Source organism: Cloeon dipterum, chromosome 1 (genome assembly GCF_949628265.1).
Source record: "Cloeon dipterum chromosome 1, ieCloDipt1.1, whole genome shotgun sequence".
NCBI lineage: Eukaryota > Metazoa > Arthropoda > Insecta > Ephemeroptera > Baetidae > Cloeon > Cloeon dipterum.
In genome coordinates, this window is record NC_088786.1 from 10,644,024 (window position 1) to 10,657,508 (window position 13,485).

General features: G+C 42.6%; 1 protein-coding gene across 2 annotated transcripts in view; it reads left to right on the plus strand.

Moving 5' to 3' along the window:
• Positions 1 to 13,485, plus strand: part of LOC135935842 (dystrophin, isoforms A/C/F/G/H-like) — a 181,336-nt gene that overhangs the window by 32,958 nt on the left and 134,893 nt on the right. For both annotated transcript variants that reach the window (XM_065478410.1, XM_065478419.1), the window contains exons 33-36: positions 1,701 to 1,802; positions 3,106 to 3,285; positions 3,345 to 3,452; positions 3,617 to 3,764. In XM_065478410.1, coding sequence (XP_065334482.1) covers positions 1,701 to 1,802; positions 3,106 to 3,285; positions 3,345 to 3,452; positions 3,617 to 3,764 — 538 coding nt within the window. The remainder of the gene's footprint in view (positions 1 to 1,700; positions 1,803 to 3,105; positions 3,286 to 3,344; positions 3,453 to 3,616; positions 3,765 to 13,485) is intronic.

Below are 13,485 nucleotides of genomic sequence, written 5' to 3' on the forward strand. Positions count from 1 at the left end.
AATAGTATTTTTTTTTTTGGATATTTTGAATGCCTAGAAATTAGACGAGGTACTTTTAAGTTAACAAAATAAAGGTGAAACCTGCAACTCTTAGGGAAAGGCGTTCTCATCTTGACAAAAATGACAGGGAACTGATAAATTTTCTTTATTTGGCAAAGAACATAAATTTCTAATTTTTATTTAAAAATTGATTGAAATAGACAGATATTGCTGGAATCGCATGTGCAGCCGCATTTCTAGGGAAAATCGATTACCACTTGCAGGAGGCCCTTCTCTCTCTCTCGCATCCACGAATATTTGTTTGCCCAAAAGCTGGATGAATGCGATGCAGAGATAAGATGTAGAAAAGAAGAAGGGCTTCTTAATCCCTCAGCTCAGCCCTAATGTCGGGAGCGGTGGGTGCATTTAATCTCCCTCGAGCAATTCGCACCAAAGACGGACAGAAAATAAACAAACCCGCAAGTGCCGACTAAACCTTTTTTTGCGGGGCAGGGGGGGATTCGCAGCTAATGATGCTCTCGTTTTCGCGCCGGAATCATCTCTGAGATGAGGCAGAGCGCGGAAACTGATACTCGACAGTGATCTATGCGGTCTCATTTGCATATGCCTGTGATATTTTATTCATGCAACGCGCGCTCGCTTGCTCGTTCTTTCGGCGGTGCGGGCCATGTCGCTGTCTCTGGCGTCTCGCGACGAAGAAAGATCCACGGCCCACCACCCACCCATCCCAACCAGCGCTTGTGCACTGTAATAAATTAAATTTTATCATGCCGCAATATTTATGGCCCGTCCAGAAAAACGCCTAATTTTGCTACGTGAATGGATCGCGGGATTAAATTGAAAATGAATAACGTGCTCACAAAGTGTTTAAAGTGTATTTTTATCGCAATGAATGTTAGATTTCAACTGTCAGTAACATGCTTCCATCTAGTGGGAATATTTATTGAATAAATGTCAGATTTTATACCGAGTTGGTTGTGTACCATGAGACGCTAGAGAGGTTTTTCCGATTTAGTGATAGCAAAATTGTTTCAAATGTAGGCCAATTTTGCTTCTTGTATTTTTTTGCTAAATCAAACGTGGACGATGTATTATCGACTTTTTATTGGAGACAATAGTTTTAAGTAATAAAAGTATGTTTTTGTCCGCAACTTCATAGCACAGTTGTCTTGATTGATATCGATATAACGCTTCTGACAAGGTGCAAATTTCATTTCAAAATGTTATTTTTGTGCGATTGTTTGGCTTCACGCCAGGGTGTTGTGAGTGAGTCACGCAAGTTGAGCACGTTGTCGGCCAAAACACTGCTTGCGCTGAGCCTGTTCACCTTTGACCGCGTCCGCTGAGCGTTCTAGTGAAGGAAATCTCGCGCTTCTCAAAGGAAACGTCATAACATCTCTTTTTGATTTACTTGCGTGAAATGAAAAAGCCACACCTCTTGTTATTAATTCAAAAAATGCTATCAGAGTCGCTTTGCTGCTGGCATCGCTCGCAATTTTCATTACTTGCTTCACACCAAGGATATGATTTTCAAAGACGAGCATAAATCAATAGTTTTTCTATTGCCAGCGGAAGGCAGGCTGCAAAGTTTGCTTGCAGCCAGACAACGTAATAACCTGAAGTAATATCTGCCCGATGTGTTTCACTTCAACAGGCAGTACTTTGCGACTGATGTGATTTTTCTTCTCATTTGCCCACAGGCTAGAGAAGAGGAACTGCAATTGCGGAAAAGGGAACTCGAGGAGAGGAGGAACACTCTGGACTCGGAGCAAGTTCGCAGCCTGAACAACGCCATCGATAAGGTATGATATTACTTTTCCATTTTACGTTATTTTGTGTTATTTGCATGAATTATTGAACTCGGTTCACAATCGGATCGGGTCTTTGTAACTGAAAATTTTTAAAAACTGTTCTAAAAATAGAGTTAATCCCGGTCGGAAAATCAAATGAAGCCCAACAAATTGAAATTATATTTTTTTATCTTTATAAAATAAATTGCCACTAAAATGTTATGTTTAATATCTGATATTTTTTATGTGAGACATAGACCAAACTAAATTGTTAAGCATTTAGCACTAAATTATTATCACAGTCATACAACTTGCTTCATATTTTTGCCTGTTGCTCATTGTTGATTAATATTGCCAGCGAGGTTTTCATCAACGCAATAAAAATGCCGGGAGCGGAGACTAAACAAATAATAGGCAAAAATAAATACGGCGTGAAGACAAGCGCTTCTGCTTGCATAATTGAATTTTTCTCATTTCATTTGCAAAATCGATTTCCGTCGTTAAAGTTGCCATGTGCCTGTCTCGTCTCGTGGTGCTGTGTTATTTCCGTCGTCACCGCAGGACCCATTTGCATTTCAGCGCAATAATGCATCGTCCCACATGCATTATGCACCACTCGAAACGTCCTTTCTGCCTGAGATGGAATGCTAGCTTACAGCGTGAAGTCTTTTTTCTCCATTTGAGCTGCTTTTTTTGGACGTCAGCATTCGTCGTCCCAGGCGGAAAAGGACTTTTGCATTTACATAGCGCATACATACATAGCCTTTTGTGATGACATTTCTCAACAAGTAGAATATTGTGCCCGAGAAAAGAGAGCCGGAGAAAATATATATGCCACTGCGCACTGGTCTAGATTTATATGATGTGCTCTCGGAAATATGATTTCGTCCGGATTGAATTGTCTCCTTTCATTCACAGCACTCTCGCGAATATCATGAATTTTCTGATTAGATTTCCCAACAATATTCTCTTTTGCGTTAATAACCAAATGCATTGCCGTGGAAAACAAGTTTCTTCCCTCTGGGTCAGTCAAAATATTTTCTTTATATGGTTTACCTTCAAAAGAACTGAAAAATGCAGCCAAATTGATGAGAGGGTATTCTCATTCTTGCTCACTGACCTCTCATTTTTATGAACGGAAAAATTGACGATAAAAACAAACTCTCGTGTTGACCTCAACATCCGCATATTCTTTTATTGAGCGCCGACAAATGAAGCTGTCAGCGTCTCTTTTCAAACTGCAAAAGCCGAGCGGCTCAGCTTTGCTCTCGACTAACGTGATGAGCCGATTTTGTGACGAGTGTGAAAATTGCAGGCACTTTCCAACCTAGGCGAGCACAGCAGCCAATTACAGGCCCGATTAGGCGCCCTGGCCAAATTCTTGACGCGGCTCCACGAAATGGTTGACTGGAGCATGGAGTCCAAGGGCCGCATTGCGAGGACCAGGGACGACATCCCGCAAAAGGAGAAGAACAGACAGATTGAAATTGTCAATGTGAGTGTCGATCGAATCATCAAAATGGCAAATTTGAATTGGATCACGATAAATTTCAGCAATCCGTCCAAGAGAGAGAGGTTGATATTTCCGAGCTGTTGGAGAACTTCAACAACTTGGAAAAGGAGTGCGAAGTCGCAAGGCAAACGGTTTCTTCTCAACTTTATGTAAGTTGCATTCACTCAAGGAACAACAAGGTGCTTTCCAAAAGTGGATTTAATTCATTTTGCTCTTTTACGTTTAAATTGTTACACCTTTCAAGTACTCTTTAACATATGAATTGAAATATGTCTTATACGTCTTATAAAATTGTGTCTGTGCAATTTATTAGGAAAAAGTACGACGCCTGCGAGAAGACTGGCAGAACCTAAAAACCCGCCAGTTTGACGCCGTTGAACCTCCAACGGCCGCTGCCAGAAGCATCGAAGCCCGAGCCAGTCCAATTGGTGCTCCAGCCAGTCCACAACCTGCTAAGCGAGGTAGGACAGCACTCAAATTTCAATTTATCGTGCAAATATGGGATAGGCAGACACAGCGCAAATACGTTTTATTAGCATGGACGGTCTCAAAAGGGAGAATCCATGCTGAAAAATGTGGGTCCCTGTTTGACGAGAGCATGCTCGTTTTTAGTGCACATGAAGAGGTAAAATTAAAGCGGATGTTTGAAAAGTCTGGTGCATTATTTTGTGCCCGTTATTTGAAGCAATATTGCGTTCCTCTACGCGTGAGTAAGTTCATACTTTTGTTGTGGCCGGGATGGATGAACACGGCATTTATCATCAAAAGGTAGATTTAGAAATAAAGCCCTGCAGCTCAATGAACGAAATACATGGAACAAGGTAGCAGCAAACAAGGAATATAAAATACTCATCTACTTTGGCGTAACAACTTTCCGGCATAGAAACTCAATTGCAATTTCCGCTCATTAGAACAGAGCAGACGGCTCAATAATGAGCTTACTCGTCAATAATTTAATGAGTCGAAGTAAGCGGCATTCAGCCTCGCACGTACGTTTTTCCGACCAGAGTTTGCCAGAGTTCTAAAGTTAGGCAGCGGGCTTGACACAAAAGTTCAGCAGGTTGCCTACTCGGCGCCCGATCTCTAACGAAACATGGCAGTGTGGCTTTTGTCGGGCGGGCGCAAACCATACATCTGCGCATATAAAATTATGCTTATTAACGCGCAGATCATGAGCTGCAGCTGCGGGACGTCTTTGAATGGATTAAAACATGCAAATTTGATGAGCTCGGCGCAGTCGGCACTCAGTAGTGAGAGAGCTGTTAGAGAGCCAGCAGCTTGATACATCCACCTGCAACAGCAGCATTCATAAATTAGTTACGCCGCGTGTAATGAGACCTAGCTGTCGAGCTGGCAAACATTTATTTTTGCCTCCTTTCAACGGCGGCCGTTTTGTTGAAAAATTCCTTTCAGCCGCAGCAACAAGCTAATTTATGACCCGGCTTGGCACTTACAAAGAGGCCGAGAATTGTGTGTGCGTAACCAGAGCTTTCCCTCTCACGCGCTGACGTATTACAACGGCAGGGGGTGGAAATTTGCTTTTTAAACGTTTAATGCCTGCAAATTAAACGTCATTTGAATGGCGTGCCTAGGGATAATATATATATATATATATATATATATATATATATATATATATATATATATATATATATTGTTTCATATTCAAATTTCAGTGGCATTGCAAAACTTGGAAATTAAATTAGGTTAGTGTTGGCTTTTTTCTACACATTGACTCTTTTCATCGTATTGCGTTTTTATGTGCTATACATATGATGTGGTTGAAAAAAATATTTTCCATTTTCTTTCAAATGGTATAGCTCCATATAGTTCATCTGTTGTACCGGTAGAAACATTTTTTCCAACGATTCGTGTCCTTTTTGTGCCTTTTTCTGAAAAGGAAATATCGAAATGGCTAAATTTTTGCTTCACTTCGCATCGACAAAGCACAAAATAGCACAATCCAAGAATCCATCATATTTTTTTGGCTGAGAATGCCCATCTCGAGATGCAGCATGTGTTTAAAACACCTTCCATTGGATCTCTCTCTCTCTCTCTCTCTCTCTCTCTCTCTCTCTCTCTCTTCGTCTTGAAGGCTTTCACTCAACTGTGAATGCGGCACATTCCAAACATACTTACACCTTGTCGTCTCCAGTCAGCGGCAACTGCTTTAGAGATCCACCCACAGCCGCAGCAGTCGGCCTTCGTGATGCTCATTCATGGAGAGTGGAGGCGGCACAGCCGTCGTTCCGCACGCTGCCAGACGGGCGAAATTTCAGCTCTTATTGCCTAGCCTGTCTTGTTATTATCCGGTGTGCAGCTGTAATGACGGCTCGACGCCGGAATTTTGATGGGTCTGTCTACCAGTGAGCTCGCAATCCAACTCTTTTACGGGAAACTTTTGCCGAGTACGTTGGATGAAATTATTTCAAATTGGGTCCTCGTACATTAATTTGAGGACAAGTCGGAAACCGAACAAGTGTTTTCAAGCACAATGCGTATTTCGATCATAAGCTCCGCGTCTAGTATGCAAATGAAGCGAACCCTCGTCTCATTGCTCGTTGCGACATTCTGAATATTGAATCCATTTCTCGGAATGAATTTTTCCCAAAATAGAACGAGCACGTACACACACTAACCTGATTTCGCGAAAACGGCAAAATTCATTAGGATGCTGCTGGCATGTTTCGTGCCATTTCTCGCGCGCACAATACAATGACGACTCAACGTTGCTAGGGTTGCGTCTTGTTATCTGCAACGAAATTTATGCGAGCTTGCCGCTGAAATAAACCGGCGGAATAGGTTGGAGGCGAGAATTATCATCTTGGAGAAAAATGGCGACATTTCGCAGCACAAGAATGTGCGAAACTGATAACACGCCCTGCGACGTAAGCACCCGCGCTTAAGCCTGAATTTTAATAGAGTCTGTGGTGCCCGGAGTATCAAGCAGGCCTCTTTTGATCTCAAGTCAAGTTTTAATCGGTATGCCGCCTTAATTAAAACAGCTGTATGTAACGGCTGTGAAACAACGCTCCGAGTTGCGTGTTTCTGCGCCTAGTTGAAATGATGGTTGTTTTTTGTTGTGGACATTCAGGATAAGTGATGATAAATCTGCACTCGAGATGAAGTTCCGAGCAATGAAAATAAAATAATATTTAATTTTTATAAATTATAAAAAAATAATTTTATAAATTATAAATAAATTATAATTTTTGACTTATTTTGCATTCTATTTAAAGATTGAATGTAGCCAAAAAAAAAATGATTTTGCATTGGTTACTCAAATATACAAAAAATTGATAAGAAGAATATTTAGCATACTGTTTGCACTGAAAATAATTGTTGGCAAACAATAAATCCTTTAAATTTTTCGCTCATGGAAGTAGCCAATGTAAAATCATTTTCTAAATTATTCAACCTTAGGTTATTAAAGCTAATAATTATCACAGTTAAAATAATTATATATTTTTTTGCTCTTTTTATCCCTGTCCGAGGACCGGAGGACCGGGAAGGGCGCGCACTGCACTAGCACGAATGCTGAAACCCGGGTCCCAATAACACCGCGAACGGATAACATGGGCGCACCAGGCCGCACAGGGACCCAGCCCACTCAAGGGCCACTTGCCTCCGCACCGAGGACTGCATTGAAACGCTAGACATTTGTCCCGTGAAGCCAAATCACGCATGCTGGAAAGGTGCAAACCAGCAAGTAGCGAGTCGGCGCCGGTGCGCCTCCCAGCCCGTTGAGCAATTTGAGCAATTCGAGTCACTAAACTAACCACTTTTTTGCCATTTCTGACATTGGGTAGCCAGTATTAGATCTCCGAACTGCTCAAATACCTCTCATTGCTTTGACACTCCTGAGAGTGCCTTAACAATGCGAGCCATATTTAGATTAAAAATATTTTTTATTGCGGATCAGCAGAGTCCGGCCATCGAAATATCAGCCACAAAGTTTGATATTCCCGCACATCTGCTCAAACGGAAAAGTGTGAAAAGATTACTGCTACTTTTTTTTCCCTGGAGTACCGGGGTCAAGGCTGTTTGGCTGCTTTTCAAATTGTTGCAGTGCCAAATCCGTTCCTCCCGACAATCATCCCCATACCCCTTATAATTAACACCTTATGCTTTGTATCTTTGGAACGCTCCCTTTATTTACTAATTTTACTTTTTGGAGCATTTCGCTCTCAAATAAAAAAAAAATTGAGACAGAATCCGGGGATGAAATCTCATTTATTCAGCGGCGTCGTTTTGCACATTGTGAAGTTGTTGCTCCGCTGCGCCCATAAAAAGCAGCGTCTTTGAGGGAAAAAAACAGCAGCTGCGGGCTCGTTTTACTTTTAATTTTTAGAGTCAAAGCACTCAAAGCAAAGCACTTTATGAGGAAATTGCGGCGAAATTAATTTTATAAAATTGAAGCTCGGCGGCCGAGTGTTTTTCGTGCGCAGCGACGAAAATGGCTCAAGCGAGTTTCGAGCCTCCCCTCTGGGAGCGGGCGGGTGGGCGAAAATTTCGCAGTTGATTCACGATGGAGGCGCGCGCCTTAATTGAACGGCAAAAAGAGAGCACGCACCTTTTGCAAAAACACACACCGCCACTCGACACACACATGCACACAGCCATAAGAAGGAACGAACGAACATCCCTCCATCTGCGCCGTCGCCCTGAGCACTCGACCGGCTCAGCAAGCCAGCGAGAGAAAGAACGAAAGAGAGAGGAGTAAACTTACAGGGGATGGAACACACCGGTGGGGTTGCCTATGCACCAGAGGGATAGGGGTAGCCAGGACCATCCTGAAACGCGTCCGATTGGAGAAAAAATATCCTTGAAAATGGTTTGTAATTCTTTAGCAAAATTGTACATTATGTTATTACCATTGTAATTTTTGGGGTCTAAAATGGGATATTTGTTTTGTTTTAATTATAAAGAAGAGAAATAATATTTTGGTTTTGTAAATTAGGGGAAGGGGATGAAAGTTCCGACTGCTTTTTATTCAGTTCACTTCCTGTTCACACAAACATCACAACCTGCTGGTTAATTTTTACCGGAGCATAACCACTTTGGAACAATACGCGCTCGGCTCTGCAACCCCCACGGAAAGAAAGCGAGGGTCCGCGTCTGTGGAGAGGGCCCCGCCGGCAGGCTGCTCGCTCGCGTAGTGTGTTCAGCGCGTAGCGAGATCGATTTTGGCGGGCGGTGAGGAGGGGACGAGGGTGAGCGCCGAGATGAACGAAGGGGAAGCTTTCGCTGGCTGGCTGGCTGGTTCGGTCGCCCGCTCCCTTGCTTGGCACCATCAGTGAAGCTCAACCCTCGTTGCCGCCAACATATCAGCCCCGCCGAGGGGACACCTTCAGACTACCTGTCCCTGCAGCACCCCTTGGACACAGGGTGGGCACCTTTTCGGCACGTGTGGTGTGATGTGAGCGGTGGGCGTGCTGCCGGACGGACGACGGCTGCAAGGGTGAGTCCGCGAGCAGCGTGTGCCGGCATGCCATGCGTGGGGCGGTGGGGGATGCGGCGGCGGGTGGCTACATCGGTGGACGCACGGCCGGGGGTGTATACCGTGGCGAGCACATTGCACCCCCGTCGGCCGCGTGCTCTCTTCGCACTAGCTCTCATTCCGTTCCTGATCTTTCTGCGCTGTTTTCGTTCGTTCGCTTGCTTGCTTGATTGCGCTGCGAAATTGGATTTGCTGACTTGACTGATGCCAGCCAGCAGCGGGTCTACGTTCGCTCTCTTTTATCACTCCTCGCCGATGATGACTTGACGAGACGCTTGAATTCTGAATGCTGAAAGGTGACGATGACTCGACTGAGGGTCCAAATGCCAGCTTTTGCCTGGTCCAAAATTGTCGCTTAAATTTAATGCAAAAGTGATTCCAAGTGTAACTGAATGTATGCTAAAGCTCTATAAACGATAATTACTTCGCTATGTGTCTGCAATTGGGGTGGTTTATAGATCAATTTTATTGCAATTTATGATGTGAGGTTCATAGCTCACAAATGTTTTATTTTATATTTTTTTACAACGATGAATTAATGAAGTTCTCAATTTTTCCCTTTAAATATATCATCTCGATTTTATATATTTTTTTAATTAATAGTAAATAAATTGTATAGCAAATTGCAATTAAAATTGAAGAAATTTCATATGAAGGGGTATGCGTTTGAATTTTTTGAAGTGTCAAGATTACTTTTTGGAGCTCTATAAGAATCGTCTCCCAAACGATCATTAAATTTGTTTTGCAAACGCTAACGGAGAGGTTGTGCAATGTCTTCACGTGCATCGATTGTCTTGCATAATGATATCAACAGTTGTGAAAGCCTTTTAAATACATTGTGTATGGCGCTAATAATGTGAAAATAATAATTGAAACAAGTTGCCGCTTTCTGAGGGCTGCTGCTTACGAATTTGCACGCTTATATGAACGGGCGAGGCGTCAGCAGCTTAAACGGCACCTGAGCATAGCCCTAGGCCACTACAGTGTTGTTGTATCTGAAATTGAGTTTGTGCTTGATATTGATTTCTATCAGCCAATTAGTTACTGAAATGCAAACTGATCTCAAGATGCATGCCAAGTGCGCTTAAATCACGCCTCAATTTGCATTACCACATTTTTCTTTTCACGGCGTGGGTGTATATATCCTCATTTCAACTCTTTAGAGTCAACTTGAGAATATTACAACCCTCTCTAATGAAAGCAAAAGTAATTTTGACTGACTAATTTCAATAATGTATTTTCTCTTATGTTAAAATCTTTAGGATGGGAATTGCAAAGGGAAAATTTTAAAATGAAATGTTATCTTGCTCGTTTTTGCTTTGGAAAGTTGTTCTTTCTACCCCTCACCAGCTGTTCTAAACCTGCAAAATTTAATCTAGAATGCAGCATACTGCAGAGGTTTTTGCCTCACCGGCAGTGGAAAACGATTATCAATCAAAAAGAGAACAAGGGAAAAGTGTCAGATACATGTCGGCAATCACTCTCCTTTTTTCAAATGTAACATGCCTAAACCCCGTTTAAAGAAATTATCATTGAAAAATTTACCTTGCATATCACGAAATTAATTTTGATTTTGCTTCAATTTAATTTTGTTTGTTCTCATTAAAAAAAATGAGTACCAACGACAATATGCGCTCTGTAAACTTAAATAGAGTCAAATGTTAGGAAAAGGTTGTAGTTCTACAATAATTTTCTACAGGACCTTACATTTATCACTCGAGAAACAACAAACAACGAAAGCTAATCTCTCACACACGGATACAAACAAGCTTACCTGTCTCAATCATACGGAAATTACACACGCTTCTCCTGGAACAAAACAAACAAGTGACGGCGCTATACGTGTTCACAAACAGAATGGGCAGCAGCGGCTAAAAAAGGTAAAAGTTGCGGCGGCGGCTTGATTACAAACGTGCCTCTTCTGCGATGGGCAAAAATCAGACGGGGACTGGAATCGTGCCGCGGCAGTTGTTTTACAGCTGCTGCTCACTCAATTCCAAACACACATGCATCATTTTTCCGTTGGTCTGTCTGATTCGACCCGCGTGGCCGAGTGCCAGCGATGAAAAAGTGCATTTTGCGAGTGAACGTCAGTTAAATTATTAATGCGGCGCATGGAAAAGGGTCGCCGGGAGCGGACGAGATGAGCATATATCGCGCTGTCGGAGAATGTGAATGATATCGCCTCGCTGCCTCTGTGTTCGCTCCATGGTGTCGTTGGCCTCGTTCTCGCTTTTTGTTGCAGGCCGTGCTTCATTAAAATTTAATTAATAATTCACACGGCCTGCATATGTGTTCACTCTCTCGGTGCACTTGACTCGTGTGTGACGTGGACATGTTGTAAATCATTCTTGCGAAAGCACTCGCTAATGCTTGCTTAGCTTTTTGGACAGACTGTGTTGAAAAGTTTTCCATGTTCTGTGGCGATTTGAGGTTTCGGAAGCTGGAAATTTTTGCCATAGAGCGAGCAATTTTTACTCTTCACTGACTGCGAGCTCCACTTGTGCAAAATGGTAAAGGGGAATTAATAACTAAACGATATAATATATATTATCAAAGATCATATTAGGAAAGTTCCTGATTACGAAGACTTTCCTACTTTCTTTATTATACAATTTGGTCATGTTTGCAAAAATGAAATGAAAGATCGTGCAGATCAAACAGCCTCAGCAGAAAGACAAAATCTATTCTACCCGAGATCAAAGGGGCATGAGGTGCAACAATCAGTCTATTTTTCCTGGTTTGAAATGTGAGTGGAAGCCTTTCATGTTTCACTGGAAATTCACCTGTGCCGCAACAGTCCTCTCGTTGGCAGCACAGCTAAAAAGAGATCGGTCTGTCTGCCCGTTCAAACCCGAAATAATTTCTGTCTATCTCTTTATCAGAGCGAGCAACGCGTTCGGTCACTCGCACAATCGCTATATAAATATGCCACACAAGCAGTCAAAGCACAAAGGACTGTGTAAAACCGCCACACAGACTTTGCACTTCTGGCGGAAAAAGGGTAAAGGACATCTGGTCGTCGAGTCAAGGAGGAATTTTCTGCTTCGCCTCACGGAAATATCGCTGAATAATTGCATTAAAAAAGAGTCGAATACTCACATTTAATAGTTTGGTTTGATTCATATCAGTTACATCTTGATCCATGCACGAATTAACTTTTTGCTGGTTAAGTTTAGCATAAGGAACTACATATAACTATTTTCAAGAGGCTTCTTTGCAACTGTTTTATAAATTTTTGAATTACAAATATATTATGGAAGCGTAGAGCATCAGTATCAAAAGGTAATAGCGATAAAATATGGCGGCCAGAAGGTCACAAAGTAACATACGCACCCGCGTTAAATCAAAAAACCAATTTTCCGATATGATGAGGCAATGAAAACAAGCGATGTCGGCACACATAATTCATCCTCTTGTGTGATATTCGAGCGTCGGCAGAATTAGACTTTATGTGTCTAGCTGGCATTTACGGCTAAATCAATAGTGGCCGAGAATAATCTTGGTTCGCGCGCGACGAGCAGTGTGTTATAATCAACATAGTTACGCGACCTGATTGCCCCTAACGAACGCCTAAACAGCGCACCTTGTTTGCAATTACGCCGCAATCAGCACCCAGTTCGTGTTGGCGGCCGTTGGAAAAGGAAAAAGTAAAGCTAACTCAATAGTGGCTGAGCACCGGCAGACGAGGGCGAATTCACGCGATTTGGATTAGCGCGAATTATTGTTATTGCTCCTCACCCCTTCCGCATTGCGTACTGCCAGACTCATTATTGTGACGTTTTGATCGCGAATATTCAGCTGGTGGCTGTTTAAATGCTCTGCAATTGATATTCGTGACAAAGAGAAATACAGTCATACATTTTGTGTCGCAACAGTTAAATTAGTTAAAGCAGTATGACAAAAGTAGATTATTATAGTGCATGAATAATTGCCAAATAACGAAATAAAAGCCTTGCAATATTTTTTTGCAGACTCTATTATTTATTTATTAGACAACATAGTCAAAATGCGAATTATTTTTTCCACAGTTTCTTCTCAGCAGATTTTGCCCGGCTGTGCCTCCCCGAGCACACATGAAGGGCCATTTCGAGGCGTGACATGATTTAAAGGCCATTCCTTGCGTAATCAAATTTCCTTGCCCGAGACACAAAGTGCCCCGCAGCAAAATTCGCTCGGCTGTTGCGTTGCCACTGCCGCTGCTGCAAATTTATTTTCGCCAGCGCACCCACCTTGGCAATTTCGCGCGACGAACGCCGTCGCCGCCGCGTTCTTTTGAGGCGGAAAAGAGAATGAGAGAGAAGGAACGAGCGTTTAAAGTCGCTTCAAGAAGTAATAAAAGCGGCGAAATATGGTGCTCGCTTTATCCAGCCCTCCATTTTTATCTGCGGGCCCCAATTTAATCTTCGTCTTTCCATAACAAGCCGCCGTGTCGTAAATAGTGGTAAGAAGAATGGTGCCGGTGAGAATAAGAAGCAATCTCGTTCAGCAGCTCGCTCTTCTTCCGCTTTAATTGCGTTTCGAAGAAGAGCGACCGAATTCGGTAATTATTCGCCTTCTCGTTCAACTTGTAAACACTCTCTGGGAATTCAAAATATGGAAAGTGGTGGAGTTCTGCCACGCTGAGTGCCTGCTTGACGGTGCTGAAATTGTGCCTCGCCTTAATCTTTGGAACTTTGCTT